Source organism: Dendropsophus ebraccatus, chromosome 12 (genome assembly GCF_027789765.1).
Source record: "Dendropsophus ebraccatus isolate aDenEbr1 chromosome 12, aDenEbr1.pat, whole genome shotgun sequence".
NCBI classification, from domain to species: domain Eukaryota; kingdom Metazoa; phylum Chordata; class Amphibia; order Anura; family Hylidae; genus Dendropsophus; species Dendropsophus ebraccatus.
In genome coordinates, this window is record NC_091465.1 from 72,862,063 (window position 1) to 72,885,734 (window position 23,672).

General features: G+C 46.9%; 1 protein-coding gene across 1 annotated transcript in view; it reads left to right on the forward strand.

Moving 5' to 3' along the window:
* Nucleotides 1-1,855: 1,855 nt before the first annotated feature.
* LOC138769727 (galectin-4-like) overlaps nt 1,856-23,672 on the forward strand; it is a 32,976-nt gene continuing 11,159 nt past the window's right edge. The window contains exons 1-4 of the mRNA XM_069948368.1: nt 1,856-1,925; nt 11,029-11,055; nt 11,146-11,234; nt 15,774-15,939. Coding sequence (XP_069804469.1) covers nt 11,038-11,055; nt 11,146-11,234; nt 15,774-15,939 — 273 coding nt within the window. The 5' untranslated portion in view covers nt 1,856-1,925; nt 11,029-11,037. The remainder of the gene's footprint in view (nt 1,926-11,028; nt 11,056-11,145; nt 11,235-15,773; nt 15,940-23,672) is intronic.

A 23,672-nucleotide genomic window follows, 5' to 3' on the forward strand; every position in this document is an offset into this window, starting at 1 on the left:
GGTCACAGCAAAAACAGTAGAGGGCTTCAAAACAGGGCTAGACAAGTTATTAGACCAAAATAATATAAATGCGTGTTTATAGAACCTATCACCCCTCCCCCTTCCCTGTATCCATCCCCTCCTTGTATATCCCCCTTCCCTGCATTCATCCCCTCCTTGTATATCCCCCTTCCCTGTATCCATCCCCTCCTTGTATATCCCCCTTCCCTGTATCCATCCCCTCCTGGTATATCCCCCCTTCCCTGTATCCATCCCCTCCTTGTATATCCCCCTTCCCTGCATTCATCCCCTCCTTGTATATCCCCCTTCCCTGTATCCATCCCCTCCTTGTATATCCCCCTTCCCTGTATCCATCCCCTCCTGGTATATCCCCCCTTCCCTGTATCCATCCCCTCCTTGTATATCCCCCTTCCCTGTATCCATCCCCTCCTTGTATATCCCCCTTCCCTGTATCCATCCCCTCCTTGTATATCCCCCTTCCCTGTATTCATCCCCTCCTTGTATATCCCCCTTCCCTGTATCCATCCCCTCCTTGTATAACCCCCTTCCCTGCATCCATCCCCTCCTTGGTTGAACTAGATGGACATGTGTCTTTTTTCAACCGTATTAACTATGTAACTATGTATATGGGCACAATTTTAGGACTTTTTTTTGTTTTTAATGTATACCATCCATGTCACCTTGTAGGCATCAGCTACAGCCATGGGTATCTTGGAAAAGCTGATGTGCAACTATTCTACATTTGTCTTAAACTTGTCGTATACTAACTCTACACAAGAGGTGGTGTCTTTCCCAGTGTAAAAACAAATGAATGTGAGGTGAGGGATTTAGAGAAGGGATTTTGTTACAATCTCTGAAAAAGCCAAACACAGCAACAAGCTACTAGCTCTATAAGTAGACTAGACGTTCATCTCTAAAAAAAATGGTACTTTTACGACACCAGTCTATTTCTCAGGAGCTGCTGATTGGCAGGGATGCGAAAAGTGTTCAAAGGCTTTGATCATGCCCCCCCCCCCTTCCCTTCTTTTCTCCAGACTATACCGATTCAAATTCCTAAGTCTTTCTTCGTATGTTTCTTCATATAAATCTTTCTTGCTATAAAAAGGGAGCCAATAAATCACAATAAATCACATATTTCTTGTCTTGCATACGCATATACAGATGTGGGCATTATTAGCACTGATTAGCTGATGGGGAGCGAAGGGAGCCGGGGGCCTCACACACAGCTGCGGCGGAGAGCAGGTAATGTATGCTCCGGGCCGAGGGCTGCGGGTGGCTGGGGGTTAAAGGGGTTATCCAGCTCTACAAAAACATGGCCACTTTCCCCCTACTGTTGTCTCCAGTTTGGGTGGGGTTTTGAAACTCAGTCCCATTGAAGTAAATGGAGCGTAATTGCAAACTGCACCTGAACTGGAGACAACAGTAGGGGGAAAAGTGGCCATGTTTTTGTAGCGCTGGATCACCCCTTTAAAGGGCTAGGTTACATACTGGCAGTGGAATGAAAATATCGCTGCGGGTATGTGACCCATTCAACTTCACACTACCAGGATCGGCAGCCGATTTTACTGCAAGCTCGCAGCGTGAAATCTGCTGTGGATCCGGTATGTGTGAAGCTACCCTAATATTGGGTAGGATATGTGTATGTGTTAGTAATTTTGGATGCCATGAGAACTTGGGTTGCGCTGGCGGTTAAAGCACATGTACTAGTCATGCCAGCTGTAATTACTGAAGCCCGCATGTTTACTCAAAAGAAAATCATCCTTGGCGTGAGAAACTAACAATTCATTCAAATCAAATGTTAATGACAAAGAAGGGATCACATGTGACTTCTATATATAGTTATACTCTTCTAACATCAGCTTTAAAGGAGTCACAGTGAAGATTCCATTTGCTCCTTTTCTCACATCAAGTTTGCAGTATTAGCTGTAAGTACAACAATGTGTGTATATATATATATATATATATATATATATATATATATAATTTATTTGTGTTTGTGTGTGTGTGTGTGTGTGTGTGTGCATATGTGTATATATATATATATATATATATATACACTGTATATATATACATACACATACCTTGTATTAGTAACTATACTTACAGTGAATCTGTTATCTGCAATTTGGATTCCAAATTACTGACACTGTAAGACCACATATGATACCTTTCATATCTCTGTCTGTGCTTCCAGAACATAGAAAGATGCTTTTATTTTCCTGTGCAAAGTGTCAAAGAGAGTAAGCTGCAAAGTCTCCTCATTCCCTCTCCCATTCCTATCCCTGCTTGACTGTCTTTAGCTGGAAGGTGAGCCCCAAGCTGGGAGAGGGATGGCAGAGGGAGTGAGGAGGCATTACAGCCCTCAGCACTTTATGGACTTAGGAAAGCCTTTTAACACTTTGCATTAGAGGATAATATGTTCTGGAAGCACAAACAAGTATATAAAAGGTACTGTATGTCACCAGTTTTGAACATGAATTGCAACTGACAGATTCACTTTAACCTGTTGCCCCAAAATGACGAGGTGCCTTTTCATGGGATGTGGGTAGTTTCTGCATTAGGACAAGCCGGCTCATCAATAATCCCCTCCTCCCGCTGTGCCCATCTGCAATTGGGTGGTGGGAGGCGGCTGTCCCACATTTCCTTCTCCCGTCGCCACTGCCGGGAGGGGAGCTGTGCCATGGCAACCCAGAAGCCGGCCAGTGCTTCTGGGTTGCTGGGTTAGGTGGTGATCAGGGCTCGGCACTGAGACAGGAGCACTGTGGTCACATATTCTGTGTCCCCCTATGTCCCTTTTTTCTCACCAACTGCTTTATATGAACACACAGACTGCTCTCAACAACTTGTATTCCTTTACAGACAAATCTCTCTCAAATATTGCTCTCTCTCTCTCTCTCTCTCTCTCTCTCTGCCCCCACCCCCAACAGACTTCCTTTCTTCCTTACTTCCTTGAACTTAATTGAATTAAAGGACAATTCCGGCCAAAAGTATTTTTTAATATGTTATTACATAAGGAAAGTTAGACAAATTCCTAATATACACTTATTATGGGAAATGCACATATACTGCTTTTTTCCTCAATTAATTAGATCATGCATACTTCAATTTCTCTAAACATGGTCGGGGGTGGGGGGGCGGTCAGCAGCATGGACGGGTGCGGGAGGGCTAGGGGAGGGTGGCCAGTGTGATGGACGGGTGTGGGGGGTCCTTTGGGGGGCATACTTCAATTTCTCTAAAAAAAAATGTGACGTCACGAACCGAACCAGAGCAGGGCTGGGTGTAATTCCTATGAAGCTACCAGCAGGGGGCGCAGTATATGGAGAATTTACATTGTAATTGGGTTGCAGTCATCCATAGCAGCTCGTGCACTCACCGAGTGGCAGAAAGAGGCTCCCCGGCACCAGTCCAACCTGAACCGGCTCCCCTAGCCCCCCAAAGGACTCCCCACACCCGTCCATCACACTGGCCACCCTCCCCTAGCCCTCCCGCACCCGTCCATGCTGCTGACCGCCCCCCTACCCCCGCACCCGACCATGTTTTGAGAAATTGAAGTATGCATGATCTACTTAATTGAGGAAAAAAGCAGTATATGTGCATTTAACATAGTAAGTGTATATTAGGAATTTGTCTAACTTTCCTTATGTAATAACATATTTAAAAATACTTTTGGCCGGACTTCTCCTTTAAATTCTTAACACGATCATTCAGCAACATTTCTGGATGAAACTGATTTTTTTCAATTCAATATAAAAACATTCAAAATCCTTCATAACATTCCTTTTCTTGTTCTCCCTTCTATGAGTTCTGCTTGGGCGGCAAATGGACATAACCTTCGGAATCATAGCGCATTTTTTCACCTGTGCAGACAATGAGAATTTTTACAGAAAAAAAAAAGTCTATGAAAGTTGCATGTTTTATAAAAGTTTGTACAATTCTAAGCTATGGTCACACAGACAACCCAAAAGAATATCTAAAGCAACAAAGCTATATAACAAAACCCGAAAAGATTGCACAAATAATAAGAAATATAATAAAGTCCTTTATTTACATGTACATGATATACAAAAATTATTAAAAACTGGGAAATTTCATAGGAATGACACAGATAACAAACCAACACTGAGATCTTACCCCCGTCCGGCCCACCAGCCAAAGGCACGTTTCGCTCACTTCATCAGGAGCTAATGGGCTTGGTAGCAGCCATACATGTATATATACACAAAAACCTCCATTATACACCCATTAATTAGTTCCTACTTACAATTGCAAAGTGTGGAGAGCCCAGGCATGGAGTACCAAGATGGTGGATGCGGCCGGAAGAGGTAGTAATTGCCTAGTGTGGCCAATCAGATATAGGAGAAGTACAGATCATGTGACCAGGTGTGCGCTATCACATCATATTACATTATATTCATGCTGGTCAATTTTTTTTTTAAATATCCTTGTTATCTGCTATACTTTTAGTGACCACCTGATGGCAGTATTAACTGTACAAATAACGTCCGTCATTATTAAACAACAGCCATTATTAGGCCTCAAAAGGCCTAAAAGACACCTTAAAATAGACAGTGTGTGAACATAGCCATGAAGGGAGTAGCAGCATGTTGACAATTCTGTAAATGCCATTGATAACATCCCAAGTATGGTTACACCTTGCATGTTTGAGTTTCTCGTAATAATTAGTGATGAGCGAATAGTGAAATATTCAAATATTCGATATTCGAACAAATATCTCCCAGATATTCGAACGTTCGATCGAATATTCGATCCCATTAAAGTCTATGGGGACAAGTATTCGTTTATTGAAAAATATCTATTCGACCACTTGAAGAAAAAAACGGAAGTAGGGGGATGTGAGTGCTTATCGAATATTTGTCGAATATTCGGCGAACTATTCGATAATATTCGGAAGATCGAATACCTTACTATTCAATCGAATATCTATTCGATCGAACAGTATTCACTCATCCCTAGTAATAATATTTTATATACTGTATCTATGTAATAATAATAATAATAATAATAATAATAATAATAATAATAATAATAATAATAATATATCTATTAGAGATGAGCAAATATGATTTGATCAAGATGGTATTCGATCAAATATTGTTGTATTCGAAAGATTTGAATTCAATCGAATAGTGAGGCTGTGAGGGACCCTGGGAGTACGCATGCATCGCGAGAATGGCGTCTACCCTCATTGGATGGCTAAACCACATGACCTCGAATCTTAAATACTTGGCTCCCGCCTCTCGACCGCAGATGCGCTTTCAACCTAGCCAGGGGAAGATCTTGGTTTTTAGTAGCGTTTTGGCTAGGCAGGATTACAACAGAACCCAAAAGTCCTTTTAAAGGGGTTGTCCAGCGAAAAAAAAATTATTCACAGAATAACACACATTACAAAGTTATACAACTTTGTAATGTATGTTATGTCTGTGAATGGCCCCCTTCCCCGTGTCCCACCACCCCCACCCGTGTACCCGGAAGTGTGGTGCGCTATACATTACCTGTCGCGTGCCGACCACGGTCTCCGATCGTCAGCAGTGACGTCTTCTTCGGGAGCTTGGCGGATCTTCCCGAGTGCCGGCCGCCCTCTGCAGCGTCATCCGAAGCTCAGCCGCGATTGGCTGAGCATAACTGTGCTCAGCCAATCGCGGCTGAGCAGCTGATGACGTGGCCGCGTCATCAGCCGCTCAGCCGCGATTGGCTGAGCACAGTTATGCTCAGCCAATCGCGGCTGAGCTTCGGATGACGCTGCAGAGGGTGGCCGGCACTCGGGAAGATCCGCCAAGCTCCCGAAGAAGACGTCACTGCTGACGATCGGAGACCGTGGACGACACGACATGCGGTGAGTATAATGCACCACACTTCCGGGTCTAGCGTGGGTGGGGGGAAACACGGGGAAGGGGGCCATTCACAGACATAACATACATTACAAAGTTGTATAACTTTGTAATGTGTGTTATTCTGTGAATAATTTTTTTTCGCCGGACAACCCCTTTAAGGGCTAAGATCCAGCGAAAAAGTCATCTCTGAATCCAAAGCACTTCTCAGTGCTAAGACTTAGATAGCAGAAGCAGCAGGTGTATTCATTCCAGTACCCTGTGTGTCCCTGGTGTAGCCCACTAAGGGAACGTTATACATACTGTTCCAGTAGCCCACTAAGGGCATGTGATGCATACTGTTCTAGTAGCCTACAGCGGGCATGTGATGCATACTGTTCCAGTAGCCCACTAAGGGCACGTGATACATACTGTTCCAGAAGCCCACTGACCTTTTTTTGATCCACCTTATTCCAAAGTGACTATAGTTTCACATTGATAATATCCTCCTTCATTATAGGCGGAGTTTCAAGTCACAAAGTGTATACATATAATACTGTGATTGGTTATTCCATAAATGGTTAGCTATTTCCTGTTCTTCTTTTGTGAGTTCAGGGTGGTATCCTCTCGGGGGGGCTGCCAACATTCCAACATGTCTCGTAGACCAGTCTTGTCTTGCTAAAAGCCGTTCCAAAGCTAGAGACAGTTCAAGGAATACAATGTTTTTCCAAAAGTATTAACCCTTCATGGTCACCTTCACACCATGTGGGCCCTGGGCACAATATATAACAAGTGTTCTTTTAGCCCACTGTGGGCACGTTATACTTAGTGTCCCTATAGCCCACTGCGGGCACGTTATACATAGCGTCCCTATAGGCACTTCAGGCAGTTCCGCTCAGCCTTCCAAAAACTGGTTTGAAGGCCCTAGAGGTGAGCTTTCCAACAATAGGGTAACAGGCAGGCCATTGAGTTGAGCCCTCTAAAAATAAGATTTGACGTCCTAGAGGTGTGGAAAAAAAAAGGAAAAAGAAAAATTGTCCTTAGTAGGGCCTATAATTTCTGCCTTTTAAAAATTACTTGAGGGCCCTTGAGGCGAGCCCCTGAAAAAAATGGGTCTAGTAGGCCCTACAGGTGCAGTGTTACAGTGGTTGAGGAGGAAGAGTAGGAGGTAATGTGGCAGGGTAAGGCACAAGGCACTTCACTTCACTTTTGTCTGCTTTGCTCTGGTGGAGGAGAAGTTTGGAAATGTTGGTCAGTCCAGTGGCCCCCCTACTTATCAGCGTCAGGCGGTCATCACTCTCTGTGGATAGGCGGCTGCATTTATCCGTTATAATTCCCCCGGCTGTGCTGAACACTCTCTCTGATAACATACTGGTGGGAGAGCAGGCCAGCACCTCCAAGGCATACAGAGACAGCTCAAGCCATGTGTCCAGCTTGGACACCCAATAAGTGTATGGCACCGAGGGATCGGGGAGGACAGGGTTACGGTCTGCCATGTACTCTCACAACATCCACCAATTCTTTTTCATCCTGCTGTTAGTAGGCATCTCAGTGCTGGATGTTTGGTGCTGGGGTGCCATTAAATTGTCCCACACTTTAAACAGTGTTCCCTTTTTGGTTGTGGACCTCGTGGATGGTGTAACATTCCCGCAGGAACTCTCCTCTCTTCCACCAGCAATGGATGGCGGTAAGATCTCCATTATCATCTGCAGGAGTTCCACCTTGTATTGTTTTAACCTCTCGGACCTTTCCTCCGGGGAAATGAGAGAGGAAACCTGGTCTCTATACTGGGGGTCCAGGAGTGCAAATATCCAGTATCGGCTACTGTCCATTATATGGACAACACGTTTAGCCCTTACGAAGCAGCCCAACGTGAAGTCTGCCATGTGTGCCAGACTCTGAACAAGCAACAATGGGCTGTCCCCACCAGAAGGATGACTTTTCCATTCCTCCGCCTTCTCCTCTCCCCATCCACGCTTAACCGACGGTACACACCCAACTTGAGTGCTACCCTCAAAAGTATGCGCTCCCTCCTCCTCTTCCACATCCTCCTCCATGTCGTTGTCCTCTTCTTCCTCCTGACATTGCCGATGAGAAGCTGACAACAGTGTTCTCTGTGTTCCGCTCCAAATCATCTCCTGCTATACAGTCGTCCTCTCCACACAACTCGCTCTGCTTTGTGGAGAGCAGGGATTGTTTGATGACGCATAGGAGAGGGATGGTTACGCTCACTATAGCATCATGGTAGCTGACCCTTTGGGTGGATTCCTTGCATATGCGCAAAACTTCAAATATCTCTGCCATCCATGCCCAGTCATGGCTGGCAAACTGAGGTAGCTGAGTGGTAGGTAGGCATGTGGGGATTTTGGAGCTGGTACTCCATCAGAGCTCTCTGTTGCTCACACACCCTAGACAACATGTAATAGGTGGAATTGCAGCGAGTGGTGATCTCACACATTAGCCGGTGTTGAGGCAAATGGAGGCGTTGCTGGATCTTCCTCAGGCTGGCAGTGTAACAATGAAAGTGAGCACACAAGCACCACACTTTCAACAGTAGCTGGGGGAGGTTGGGGTAACTTTTCAGGAAACATACCACCAAAACGTGGTCCAGGCATGGAACGTGTTTGAGTTCAGAAAGCTCCAAATATGCCACCAGGTTCCGGCCATTATCGCACAAAACCATGCATGGTACCAGCTGCAACGGCAAGAGCCAAATGTATGCCTGATGCAAGATGGCATCTCTTACCTCTGGGGCGCTGTGCTTCTTATTGCCCAAGCTAATAAGAGGAAACACGGCCTGAAGACGTCTCCCCACACCAGTGCTGCAGCGCTTCCATCCAGCGGCTGAGGAAGATGTTAAGGCGAAAGAGGAGGAGGTGGAGGAGGTGGAGGAAGTGGGGTTGAGAGAACCCATGCCGGCAATTTTGTGTGTGGGGGTGGAGTTAGTCACTCCCAGTTTGAGACCCGGTCCCAGGTTTTACCACATTGACCCAGTGTGCTGCGAGGGAGATGTAGCTCACTGAGTATCTGAGGGCCTGCTCGATGTTACCGGACACATGCTGGTGCAAGGCGGGCCGGCAAAATAGTGGCTAGGGCCCGATTATCATGGTTCAGCAGCCGCCATCAGCTCGCGGAGGGATGGGGTCTCTACAAGCCTAAATGGCAACATCTCAAGGGCCAGCATTTTTGAAATGTGGCTGTTTAGGGCTCGGTCTTGTGGGTGGCTCGCTGTGTACTTTTGTTTGCGCTCAAAGGCCTGCACAATAGACAATTGTTGGGAGGAGGCAAACAAAACTGTAGGTGAAGGGGCGGACACAGGCGAAGGGGAGGCTGAGGTGGAAATCCAAGACGTGACCGAAGCAGAGGACGATGTGTAGGTGTCCTGCCTGGTCATCTGGACTGCAGAGGCAGCAAACAAACGAGGAGAAGAGGCAGCAGCGAGGATGCCTGATGCAGCTTGTCCCGCGTTTGCTCTCTCCCACTCAGCCCAGTGCTTGCCTTCCAACTGATGCCGCATTCCCGAGGTGGTGAGGTTGCTTTTTTTCAGAGCCCCAACTGATTTTTGAATGGCACAGTGAGCACACTCCGTTTATCATCGGCGCAGACATTAAAAAATGTCTAAACCAAAGAAACACGGCCCCTCAAGGTGAGAGCTTTGTGCGGGGGGCTGATGCGGGCCTCCGCTCTGTTGCCTCTCACCTGCCTTCTCTCTATTACCTGTCCCCTGCCTCTTAACACCCATCTTCCTTGGGACACAGTTCGGAGGGCTGTATGGGCCTCCGCAACTCCACTACTTTCCCCGCTGGACGACTCCCCAGGCCAGATGGGGTTGGTCACTAAGTCGTCGACCTCCTCCCCCCTAACTTCATAGGTGGAAGCATTATTGGCTATTCATTTGACCACCTGTTCCTGCTGGTCTGGCCTTAACAGTGGTGTACTCCGCCCTACACCTAGCTGGTTAAGGAACTGAGGAACTGGTTAAGGAACTGAACTAAACCTGCCTGCCCCATAGCAGCAGCCATTGATTGTCCGGGTGCTTGCACGTGGCTTGTGCCTACACACGGCCCCTTCCCTTTGCCCTACCCTTGTTCATAGTTGTAACGTATAACGTGCCCACTATCGCGACTCCAGTATATTACACATTCCCGTATCACTCCAGTATATTACACATCCACATAACACGACTCCAGTATATTACACATCCCCGTATCACGACTCCAGTATATTACACATCCCCGTATCACGACTCCAGTTTATTACACATCCCCGTATCATGACTCCAGTATATTACACATCCCCGTATCACGACTCCAGTATATTACACATCCCATATCACAACTCAAGTATATTACACATCCCGTATCACGACTCCAGTATATTACACATCCCACAATCAGGTTCAAAGCATATTACTCACAGTGACGTATGTCTGCACAAATCTCAGCAATTTTGCGGAGATTTTTGAACTTAAGGTCCGACCATTTTTTGGGGAATTGCCCATCAGTCCTTTCCCTGTTCAGATCCTGCTGGAGGGCACTTATCACTTGACTTAGGATATGCCTTTTATTTGTGTTGGGGTTAGTGACAGGGACATGTTCCAGGGCATAATCCCTTTCATCCATGATTTGGACCATGGGCTTCAGCTCTTCTTGGACAAAAGGGGACAATTTCCTGGACATTTTTAGCCTCTCCTATGCTCTGTTCTGCTGCAGCCTAATGTTCATACAGCATGATGTGTGATACGCACGAATAATATGACGCTCTGCGGACGCACATTGGAATCATGAATGTAACACTGAGCAAGAAATACAAACGAAATGTGTGAACATTTCCGTAAACGTTTGTTAAGTGTTCACAAATATTTTTCTTTTGCAACTGCGGAGACAGGCATTATACTGCGATATTGGGCTGTTGGGAGCCCCCAGCCATGCTCCCTTTAATGTCCCAGTGTCATTACGTAGGTGATGGCATCGTTTAGGGAGGTTTCATGGGGGACGTGGTGACCTCCAAGTGGTCGAATTTGGATTTCTAAGTGGCGAGAATTTTTTTTCCCATAGACTATAATGGGATCGAATATTCGAATAGTCGAATCTCCGTGCCTATTCGATTCGAATTCTCGAAAGTCGAATATTTCACTACTCGCTCATCTCTAATATCGATATAAAATGGGTTTAATATTTTTTTATATTCTCCCCCACAGGAAGCAGCCATGACTCATTATAAACCGGTATGAATTTAACCTTTTCTACATTATCATTTGTGGGCTATACTAAAGCTGGTTTCTTCCCTATTGTCAAACCATTTCTTTGTTTTATAGAGTGAGCCCTATCAAGCTGCTTTTGCTGCAAATTTTGGACCACGTGCAAATGTCATTGTCATTGGAAGCATCCCAGTGGATGCAACGCAGTATGTTTCTTCTTTGATTACCAGAAATGTTATTGAGTTATTATAGTGGATATGTACGGTACAGACCATAAAATGTGGTATGCTCAGAGTTATACAGGAACAAGTTTTATCTACTTCCTGACATGTATAGCAAATGTCAGAGTAAATGAAGTGGGCTCAGGAGCTGCGATCTGCAGTTGATGCTCATTTTCAGCAGCGGGGATTAAAGATAATGGTGATCCGGATCAATAGCAACTGCAGAATTTATAAGGTTGGTTGCCAGTACTTAGACATTTCCAATGCCCCCGATACCAGCCCCCCAGCTATGACACAATTGTGAAGTGCTGTTCTGTTGTCATTGCAACCACGTGGTCTTTAGAAAGCGTTCACGGCAGGGGCGTAGCTAGGGGTTCAGCCTAGGGGGGGCGAGCAAGTCTGAGTGGGCCCCCAACCGATTATGTTACCCAAAGGGAACCTCGCTTGACAACAATGCTTTCTAAATAATAAAGGGTATATTCTGCTCCATTACTCATAGTGAATTAAGAGCAGTGTTAGAGGCTTCTACACTTACATATATAGACACATAAAATGAAACAGTGACTTACAAGGGGTGTCTTCTCATCGGAGTCGCTCACTATCCCAATGTCATGGATGTATGGGCAGTATAACAGGTTCACCTGAGATCTGTAGTTAAAACTGTAAAAAAAAGTTAAATCCATTATGCAAAGACTATTATTTTCCCTATACACTGACTGACCCATATACCATAGAGGTAGATAATTTGCATTCTGCCTAAGACAGGTGCATCACTCACAGGGAGGTACCGCAGGCTCAATCACTAGCTAACTCGGGCAGCCACTACAGGCTGCTGCACCCTGCTCTCTGTGATCCGAATCACAGCTTTCTGATTTAAACATACTTGTCCCTTATCCTGTAAGAGACTGGGGTGGAGGGGTCGGACCTCTGCCCCCATTCCCCCAGGATCTCCAGATCAGCCCCCAGCTCCTCTATGAAGCTGCCAGAGAGAACTGGGCCAAATAGGGTTAAATCAGAAAACCACTGTTTTCCACATGTCCAGCTCCCCCTGGTTTCCACATGTCCAGCTCCCCCTGGTTTCCACATGTCCAGCTCCCCCTGGTTTCCACATGTCCAGCTCCCCCTGGTTTCCACATGTCCAGCTCCCCCTGGTTTCCACATGTCCAGCTCCCCCTGTTTACCAGCTCCCCCTGTTTCCACATGTCCAGCTCCCCCTGGTTTCCACATGTCCAGCTCCCCCTGTTTACCAGCTCCCTCTGTTTCCACATGTCCAGCTCCCCCTGTTTCCACATGTCCAGCTCCCCCTGTTTCCACATGTCCAGCTCCCCCTGTGTCCACATGTCCAGCTCCCCCTGTGTCCACATGTCCAGCTCCCCCTGTGTCCACATGTCCAGCTCCCCCTGTGTCCACATGTCCAGCTCCCCCTGTTTCCACATGTCCAGCTCCCCCTGTTTCCACATGTCCAGCTCCCCCTGTTTCTACATGTCCAGCTCCCCCTGTGTCCACATGTCCAGCTCCCCCTGTGTCCACATGTCCAGCTCCCCCTATGTCCACATGTCCAGCTCCCCCTGTTTCTACATGTCCAGCTCCCCCTCTTTACCAGCTCCCCCTGTGTCCACATGTCCAGCTCCCCCTATGTCCACATGTCCAGCTCCCCCTGTGTCCACATGTCCAGCTCCCCCTGTGTCCACATGTCCAGCTCCCCCTGTTTCTACATGTCCAGCTCCCCCTCTTTACCAGCTCCCCCTGTGTCCACATGTCCAGCTCCCCCTATGTCCACATGTCCAGCTCCCCCTGTTTCCACATGTCCAGCTCCCCCTGTTTCCACATGTCCAGCTCCCCCTGTGTCCACATGTCCAGCTCCCCGTTTCTACATGTCCAGCTCCCCCTCTTTACCAGCTCCCCCTATGTCCACATGTCCAGCTCCCCCTGTTTCCACATGTCCAGCTCCCCCTGTTTCCACATGTCCAGCTCCCCCTGCGTCCACATGTCCAGCTCCCCCTGTTTCCACATGTCCAGCTCCCCCTGTGTCCACATGTCCAGCTCCCCCTGCGTCCACATGTCCAGCTCCCCCTGTTTCCACATGTCCAGCTCCCCCTGTGTCCACATGTCCAGCTCCCCCTGTGTCCACATGTCCAGCTCCCCCTGTGTCCACATGTCCAGCTCCCCCTGTGTCCACATGTCCAGCTCCCCCTGTTTCCACATGTCCAGCTCCCCCTGTTTCCACATGTCCAGCTCCCCCTGTTTCTACATGTCCAGCTCCCCCTGTGTCCACATGTCCAGCTCCCCCTATGTCCACATGTCCAGCTCCCCCTGTTTCCACATGTCCAGCTCCCCCTGTGTCCACATGTCCAGCTCCCCCTGTGTCCACATGTCCAGCTCCCCCTGTGTCCACATGTCCAGCTCCCCGTTTCTACATGTCCAGCTCCCCCTCTTTACCAGCTCCCCCTATGTCCACATGTCCAGCTCCCCCTGTTTCCACATGTCCAGCTCCCCCTGTTTCCACATGTCCAGCTCCCCCTGTTTCCACATGTCCAGCTCCCCCTGTGTCCACATGTCCAGCACCCCCTGCGTCCACATGTCCAGCACCCCCTGCGTCCACATGTCCAGCTCCCCCTGTTTCTACATGTCCAGCTCCCCGTTTCTACATGTCCAGCTCCCCGTTTCTACATGTCCAGCTCCCCCTGTGTCCACATGTCCAGCTCCCCCTATGTCCACATGTCCAGCTCCCCCTGCTTCCACATGTCCAGCTCCCCCTGCGTCCACATGTCCAGCTCCCCCTGTTTCCACATGTCCAGCTCCCCGTTTCTACATGTCCAGCTCCCCCTCTTTACCAGCTCCCCCTGTGTCCACATGTCCAGCTCCCCCTATGTCCACATGTCCAGCTCCCCCTGTGTCCACATGTCCAGCTCCCCCTGTGTCCACATGTCCAGCTCCCCCCGTGTCCACATGTCCAGCTCCCCCCGTGTCCACATGTCCAGCTCCCCCCGTGTCCACATGTCCAGCTCCCCCTGTTTCCACATGTCCAGCTCCCCCTGTGTCCACATGTCCAGCTCCCCCTGCGTCCACATGTCCAGCTCCCCCTGTGTCCACATGTCCAGCTCCCCCTGCGTCCACATGTCCAGCTCCCCCTGCGTCCACATGTCCAGCTCTAGTCTATTCCTAAAGATACAGACTGCCTGTGCAGTCTGTATCTTATGCTTTTACCTATAGCTGTGTAGCGGAGCAGTAAGGCCGGGGGCGGCCATCTTGATGACGTCAGTGGTGCGTTCCAGCGCTGGAACGCAAGGGACGTCATCAAGATGGCGCCCGGCTTTACTGCACCGCTACAGAGGACTGGGTAAAGTATAAGATACAGACTGCACAGGCAGTCTGTATCTTCAGAAATAAACTTCATGAAGATACAGACTGCCTTTGCAGTCTGTATCTTATACTTTACCCAGTCCTCTGTAGCGGTGCAGTAAAGCCGGGCGCCATCTTGATGACGTCCCTTGCGTTCCAGCGTTGGAACGCACCACTGTGACGTCATCAAGATGGCCGCCCCCGGCCGTACTTCTCCGCTATACAGGATTAGGTAAAAGCATAAGATACAGACTGCACAGGCAGTCTGTATCTTCAGGAATAGACTTAGGGAGAGAAAATTCAATAGCGATCTGAGTGGGCCCCTGCCAGAGTGGGCCCGGGGGCGGCCGCCCCCCCTGCCCCCCATCAAATTTCGCTACTGGTTCACGGCTATATATTCACCCACCCTGATCCCCAGGACACCATTTTATATAAGGACAGGGGCACAAGTCATAGTCATACTCACCTACCCCAGCCTCTGGGACATTGCTGCTGTCAGTAATTAGGGAAATGTTCCCACAGAATATGTGTCGGAATTTCATGGGGAGGCCACACAGTAAACTCCACTTGAAGTTCCGCCTGTTCCATGGACATGTCAATTCTTTGGGTGGATTTCATTTGAGAATATCATTGAGTCTATGGGACAGGTGGAAATTTAAATTTAAATTGAAATACCGCCGCATATTCGGTAGTAGGAACATACTCTTAGATTGGGTAGCACCTGCTGAGAAAATATGTTGTAGAACAGGATAGAAGTTGAGAAGAGGGGAAATGAGGAGGGTTAGGCGGCAGCTGTGGGGGATTGGAGTAATAGAGTATTTTTTTATAGCTATATATATATATATATATATAAAAATGGAAAGTCCCTTTTAATATTAGATAAGTCCATGAACTATCCCTGCCATAAATCAATATAGATTGAACCTAACATACATCTTTAATATAGATGAGCGCAACTAGAGCATGCTCGAGCCTGATCAGTCGGCTTTTAATATTGGTGGTTGGAAATGTTGGATGTAGCCTTATGGCCTATAGCTATATCCTTGTTTTCCAGGACTCTATAGGGCTGCATGCAACATCTTCAGCCACCGGTAGTCAAATGCTGAACAATCAGACTCGAGCATGCTCTGGTTGCGCTCATTTCTAATCTTTAACATAGGACTGTCTGTGTCGCCTTTCCAGGTTTAAAGTAAATCTTATGAACAGCAAAACAGATGATATTCACTTTCATCTCAACCCTCGTTTTAAAGATGGATTAGTAGTAAGAAATACAAAAAGAGATGGCTCCTGGGGTAGGCAGGAATCACATACGCCATTGATGCCATTCCAACCTGGACAAAGCTTTGTGGTAAGAACAATGTTAGTAAAACAAGAAACTTTACTTTACTTTGTGTGCACGGTCTATTTTGTGCGGCTGCTAAATAGTGACTACACAAGATAAAACTTTCAGTTTTCTGTGCACCCGCAGTGTATGCAGAGTGGATACACTGCGGTTGTTCTGTATACAGTATGTCAAGGTGAGATCTGTTTTTTATCTCCCTTGTTCCCAAGTGACTATCCCTGTCCAAATTAAGTAAGATGAGTTTAGGAGTGCGCACTCACGCTTTATTTGGTTGCACAAGAAATATATATAAGCTTTTAATACAGGTGGGGTTTCAAGTCACGAGACACATACATGTCACACTCTCATAGGTCAGTCTATGGATGGTCAGTGGCTTCCTGTACTGCGCAGTCAGGCTGGCACAACTTGTTGTTTACCATAATTTGTTTATAGATAAGTGTCTTTTTCTAGCTTTGTATTATGACTATAATGTAGGTTCATGGTGCTTTTCTCATGGGCGTGCTGCGAGCGTTCCTCTCCTTCTAGAAGCAGTTACAAGGCCGAAGCCATTTTAAGGATTACAATGTTTTTACCCCAAGTAATAACCCCTTCACGGCCACCTTCACATATATACTAGTGTAATTTCACACTGCTAATAAACAAACTGCAATAACGACTGTTGTTTATTCTAAAAATACAGTGTGAGGCTATGTTCACACTACGTAAAAGTACGGTCTATTTTGTGGCAGTACTTTGCACTGTGAGACATTGCCTTATTTTCTATGGGATCCCAGCCGGAGTTCGGCTGGGATCCCGTGCGGCGCCGCAAAGAACTGACATGTCAGTTTTCTGCGGCCGCAATTCAGTGAATTGCGGCCATAGGAAACCCTATCAGTTCACACAATAAAGCGAGCGGCTCCGGCCGCTTGCTTCATTGTGTCCTATGGGAAGTTCTGATGCGGGCGCATGCTGATGGGACCGTATCAGAATACTACGGCTATAAAGATCATCCGGCCGTTACTGCAGAACCAGCCGGGATGATCTGTGCAGAGACCATCTCTTACAGAGTGTGAACATAGCCTTAGAACGTGGCCTAAAAGTTATTCTCTATTTTATTGGCAGCCAGTGGAGTTACTGAACAATTGGTTATTAACCTGTGGTATTGGTGATTTTGTTGATAATGAACTTTGGTGGAGTGTTTAATTTTTACAATGTTCCTAAAGAGAAAATTTGACAGATGTCCAGTCCCTGAAAGTTTGTTCCCCATTAAAAACTCGATCCAAACTGCATATATGATTTGAACTTTGAAGATTGGTATTGGTAGGTTGTCATTAAGCTGTTAGTGACCTCCAACCTAAAGATACAAGGGAGACATTTATGAAGCCGGTTTATCTGCACAAATAGCTGGTTATGTTGTTTGATAGCTTTATAACATGGTTTTGGGTATTTTCCAGCTGTCTGTATGGAATGCAACTGGGATGGCAGGGGAAGCATACCTAGGTGCATCTAACACGTCCAAGTCGCAGTATTGCGCCACTATCACAGTCTATCAACAATACACGCCAAACACAATATAACCTCTCTTTAACCCCTTAACGACATCGGGCGTAAATTTACGCCCTGACGCCGGTAAGGGAGATCAGAGCGGGGCCGCGCGGCGACCCCGCTCTGAACCGCGGCGGTCCCGGGTGCCGCGTGTAGCCCGGGACAGTAGATATTAGCGGGCACGGTCCGATCGCCGTGCCCGCTAATACAGTAATCAGATGCAGCTGTCAAACATGACAGCTGCATCCGATTACCGGATTCAGCCGTTCCCTGGTGTCTAGTGGAGGAGATCGCTCCTCCGGGATGTTATCCCGGAGGAGCGATCTCCGTTTCTGAAGCCGGCCGGGGACTGCTCCAAGATGGCGCCGTCCCCGGCTCGGCACTCGTTTACTTCCGGCTGCAGCAGCCGAAAGCAAACGAGTGCCTATCTCATGGATCTCTGCAGCATATCTATGCTACAGAGATCTCTATGAGAGATCAAAGCACTTATACTAGAAGTCCCCCAGGGGGGCTTCTAGTATAAGTGTTAAAGTAAAAAAAAAAAGTGTTGTTATTAATAAAAAGCCCCCTCCCCTAATAAAAGTCTGAATCACCCCCCTTTTCCCAGGTTATAAATAAAAGTAAATAAATAAATAAATAAACAAACATGTTTGCTATCGCCGCGTGCGTAATCGCCCAAACTATTAATTAATCACATTCCTGATCTCGCACGGTAAACGGCGTCAGCGCAAAAAAATCCCAAAGTGCAAAATTGCGCATTTTTGGTCGCATCAAATCCAGAAAAATTGTAATAAAAAGCGATCAAAAAGTCGTATATGCGCAATCAAGGTACCGATAGAAAGATCACATCATGGCGCAAAAAATGACACCTCACACAGCCCCATAGACCAAAGGATAAAAGCGCTATAAGCCTGGGAATGGAGCGATTTTAAGTGACGTATATTTGTTGACAATGGTTTAAATTTTTTACAGGCCATCAGATACAATATAAGTTATACATGTTACATATCGTTTTAATCGTAAAGACTTGAGGAACATATATAACAAGTCAGTTTTACCCCTGGGCGAATGGCGTAAAAACACATTTCCCCCAAATAAACAAAATGCTTTTTTTTTTTCAATTTCACCACACTTTGAATTTTTTTCTGGTTTCGCAGTGTACTTTATGCAAAAATTCAGCCTGTCATTGCAAAGTACAATTAGCGACGCAAAAAATAAGGGCTCATGTGGGTTTCTAGGTGGAAAAATGCAAGTGATATGGCCTTTTAAGCATAAGGAGGAAAAAACTAAAACGCAAAAATCGAAATTGGCTCTGTCCTTAAAGGGTTAAAGTGGAAAAAATACAAGGAAATCTTTTTTCTTCTACATTTGCATGGACAGAAAGCCAAATTGTGATCAAAAGAAAAATTTTCCTGCACCCCTTTAAATTATGTTGACAACCACAGATGGCATAGGCAAGGGGGAAATCAAACAGCAACCATCACCAACTGTCATTGTGTGTGTGTGGTTGTGTTATGTGGTCAGACATGTCCTACACAAATAAAGGGGTGTGGGTCTCATGGAAACCATGTAAAAAATTAATTTGAGGCCCTTGAGTGAGATAAGACCTCCAAAAATTCTTGGAGGTAGTGACGAATTAATAACAATACAGTCTTCCTAAGAGGCCCTGGAATTTGAATGTAAACACTTTCAACCCTTTAAAGAGTATCTATCTAGGAGAGGGCATGTGTGGTAGCCCTGCAAACCAGTGTACTCCATATAAAACTGAAGACATTGGGGGAGATTTATCAAGCTGGTGTAAAGTAGAGCTGGCTCAGTTGCCCCTACCAACCAATCAGACTCTGCCTTTCATTTTTTAAAGAATCTGTTAGGAATGAAAGGTGGAATCTGATTGGATAATTCTACTGAAATCTGAGATCATTCTACTTTACACCAGTTTGATAAATCTCCCCGATTGACCTTAAAGACAGCATCCATGCCCAGCATGATGGCCAATTCTGATGGATCCAAGGTGGATGAGAACCTGGTGGCGACCCCTTGAAAAATTCTTGGAGGTATTGATGAATTAATAACAATTAGAGATGAGCGAACCTGGAGCATGCTGAAGTCGATCCGAACCCGAGCGTTCCACAGCAGGCCACAGACACTCTAGGCCACACCAATTTGACACAAGGCTGCAAGTTGAAAAGTTGCTTTTTAGAACAATTACTGCATCAACTGCCAAACAAACCCCAGGATAGATCTTAGATTAAAAGCCGTTGTCTGATGGTACAAGCGATTTGGAGAGGGGGGGGGGGGGGGGGTTGTGGGTACAGAGTCGCTTTAAAGAGTCTCTATCTAGGAGAGGGCAAGTGTGGTAGCCGTGGCAGACCAGGATACATTTAAGAAAGTGTTGAACCATTGAACCACCAAGTTATAAAAAGGGCCCAGGCATGACATGTGTTAAAGTTGGAGATGGAGGAGGGGTCAGTGCGGCAGCACAGGGAGACAGCAATCTAACATATACCCATTTTTGAGGCACTAGTTTGAAAAAAAAAAACCACCCAATAGAGTGGACTCTACCGACCTGACTGATCTTGCCTTTAAAACAGCTACTCAGAGGAGCAGTGACAAAAAAATAAGGTGAGCCTTCCAAAAAAGAATTTTAGGCCCTTGAGGTGAGACCTCCAAAAATTATATTTGAGGCTCTTGAGGTAAGCCCTCAAAAAAATTATTTTTAGGCCCTTGAGGTGAGCCCTACAAAAATTGTGTTTGAGGCCCTTGAGGTGGCCCTCCAAAAATGGATCCTGTATGCCCAGAGCATAGGCACTCCACCCATCCCACCCAGGTGATTAATATTGACTATTATTATTTTTGCCAGTATTAGATGGATCCTACATACCCAGAGCATAGGCTTATTATACGCCAGGGAGAGGCCAAAGTACAGTGTAGGTCTATCCCGGGAATCCCGGGAACCGAATACCACGTGACAGTGGCCACCATGAGTTTGCAGAATGCTTCCATTTCCACAAGCCTAAAGAGCAACATACCCAGGGCCAGTAGTGAGGACATGTGGTAGTTTAAGGCTTGAGTTTGTGGGTGAGTGGATGCGTACTTCCATCTGCGATCAAATGCCTAGAATATGGACAACTGAAGTGACATGGCAGATAATGTTGCAGGCAAAGGGGAAGGAGCAGAGAAAGGCAAAGGGGCAGATGCAGCATTTGTGCATGTGTTCTGGCTGGTGTACTGGACTGCAGTGCCAGCACCTAAAAAAAGGTAAGAGGCATTGTCACCCACTTGCTCAGGTTGTTGTCTGTTCACTCCTTCCCACTCCGAGTCCAGTACTTGGCTTTCAAGTGCCGGCATGCCTGTGGTGTTCAGTTTGCTCTTTTCAGAGCCCCTACTCAACTTTAAATGGCACAGGGCGCAAACCACGTTCAATTTATCGCCCACGTACAAGTTAAAATATCTCCACATCAATCTGGCACACAGATACATTGGGTGCCCGGGAAGGTTAGAGTGAAGGTCCTGTCCCCGCCAGATGTACAGGAGGGGAAGGGGAGGGGTAAGAGTGCCCCATAGAGATGAATGGGAAAATCTCCACACTGCACACACAGGTGATATAATTAGTGCTAAAGCTGACCAGCAGAAACGACAGTTGAAAGCCTTAAGGTGCGTTTACACGTAACGATTATCGTGTGAATTTGCGCGATAACGATAGAATTTGAACGATAATCGTACGTCTAAAAGCAGCAAACGATCAAACGACGAACGAGAAATTCATTTTGATCTTTCAACATGTTCTCAAATCGTCGTTCACAAAAAATTCGCAGATCGTTCTGTGTAAACAGTCGTTCGTCGATTTAACCAATGTGTGAGATAGGCTTAAGCGATCGCAAAACGATCGCAAAGCGAATTTTCCGTATGATATATCGTACCGTCTAAATGCTGATCGTTATGAAAAAAAATCATTACTCCGACATCTTTAATCGTACGATCGGGCCAATTATCGCTTCGTGTAAACGCACCCTTAGCAACCAATAGGATTACTACTTTCATTTTCAAAAGGAGCTGGAATCTGATTGGTTGCTAGGGCCAGCTGCCTCACAACATCCACAGAAATAAATACAGTAAGGGTGCCTGCACACCTACCAGATCCGCAGCAGATTTCACGCTGCGAATTCACAGCGAAATCCACTGCGGATCCAGTGTCATTCAACCCTATGACACTATATACTCGCAGGGGTATTTACATCCCACTGCGAGTGTGTAAAACAACCCCCTCGGTGGCCGGAGTGTAACTTACACTGACAGAGGCACCCATCTTCCCGCCCGCACAGGCCGCTGTTAGATCGTGCAGGCTCCCTCCAATGTATTCAGCGCTGTGCTGCTGCTGCTGCCAGGCACGGCTCTCTCCTCACGGCTCTGGACGCTGCACACACCGCTCCAGATTGCTTTGGGGGGGGGGGGCGTCGAGACCCGTGAGGAGACAGCGGCGCCCGGCAGCAGCAGCCGCACAGCGCTAAACACACTGGAGGGGAGCCTGCACAATCTAACAGTGGTCTGTGCGGGCGGGATGATGGGTGCCTCTGTCAGTGTAATTTACGCTCTGGCTGCCGAGGGGGTTAATTTACATACTCGCAGCGGGATGTCAATCCCACTGCGAGTATGTAGTGTCATAGGGTTGAATGACACTGGACCCACAGTGGATTTCGCTATGAACTTGCAGCGTGAAATCCGCTGCGGATCCGGTAGGTGTGAAGGCACCCTAACAGTGTAAAGTGTATATACAGTGTATACAGTAAGGGGCATACCTGCTGGGTAGTGGTGTTGGGGAATGTATACAGTAAGGGGGTTTAGGGAATGTATACAGCATGGGGGCTACCTGGGGGGGTTTACAGCATGGGGGCTACTTGAAGGGGGGAGTGTATACAGCATGGGGGCTACTTGAAGGGGGCAGTGTATACAGCATGGGGGGCTACCTGAAGGGGGGAGTGTATACAGCATGGTAGCTACCTGCAGGGGGGGTGTATATAGCATGAGGGCTACCTGCAGGGAGGAGTGTATACAGCATGGAGGCTACATGCAGAGGGAGTTTGTACAGCATAGAGGCTACCTGAAGGGGGGAATGTATACAGTATGGGTGCTATCTGCAAGGGGGGCAGTGTATACAGTACGGGGGATACCTGCAGGGGGGAGTGTATACAGTACAGGGGCTACCTGCAGGGGGGAGTGTATACAGTATGGGGGCAACCTGCAAGAAGGGGGGAAGTGTATACAGTATAGGGGCTACCTGCAAGGGGGGGCATGTATACAATATGGGGGCTACCTGCGGGGGTGGAGTGTATACAGTATAGGGACTACCTGCAGGGGGGGTGTATTGAGTATGGGGCTACCTGCAAGTGGGGGAATGTATAGAGTATGGGGGACACCCACAGGGGTGGGGGTGTATACAGTATGGAGGGCTACCTTCGGGGGTAGTGTATACAACATGGGGGCTACCTACAGGGAGGAAGTGTATACAGTATAGGAGTACCTGCAAGGGGGGAGTGTATACAGTACGGGGGCTACCTGCAGGGGGTTTACAGTATTAGAAACTTTGAAACCTCTTCTGTGTTGTCCTCACCAAGGATGAAAGGTAGTGCTGAAGAGGGCCAGATTATGATGATGCAGGATTGTGTATGCACTTATTATTATAAGCTGCAGGTTTTCTGCACACACACCTTATTTATGGTCTGCAGTCGGTGGGGACCCTAATCTACACACTACAGGTATGCAGGACCTCCACCAACTATACACTACAGATATACAGGACCTCCACCAATTATATACTACAGGTATACAGGACCTTGTCTAACACTGTCAATGTTGTATATAACCAGACTCAGCATAACACTACCAATGTTGTATATGACACTGCTGATGTTGTATATAACCAGGCTGTATATAACACTGCCAATGTTGTATATAACCAGGCTTAGTATAACACTGTTAATGTTGTATACTAGGCTGTATACTGTATAACACTGCCAATGTTGCATATAACCAGGCTGTATATAACACTGACAATGTTGTATATAACCAGGCTCTGTATATAAAACTGACAATTTTGTATATAACCAGGCTCTGTATACAGTCTGATCACATGATAACATCTCAGTTTGGCTATTAGGTATTTAGGATGTTTAACCCCTTCACGTCAGCCATCTGTATATATACGTTCCTATTGCACA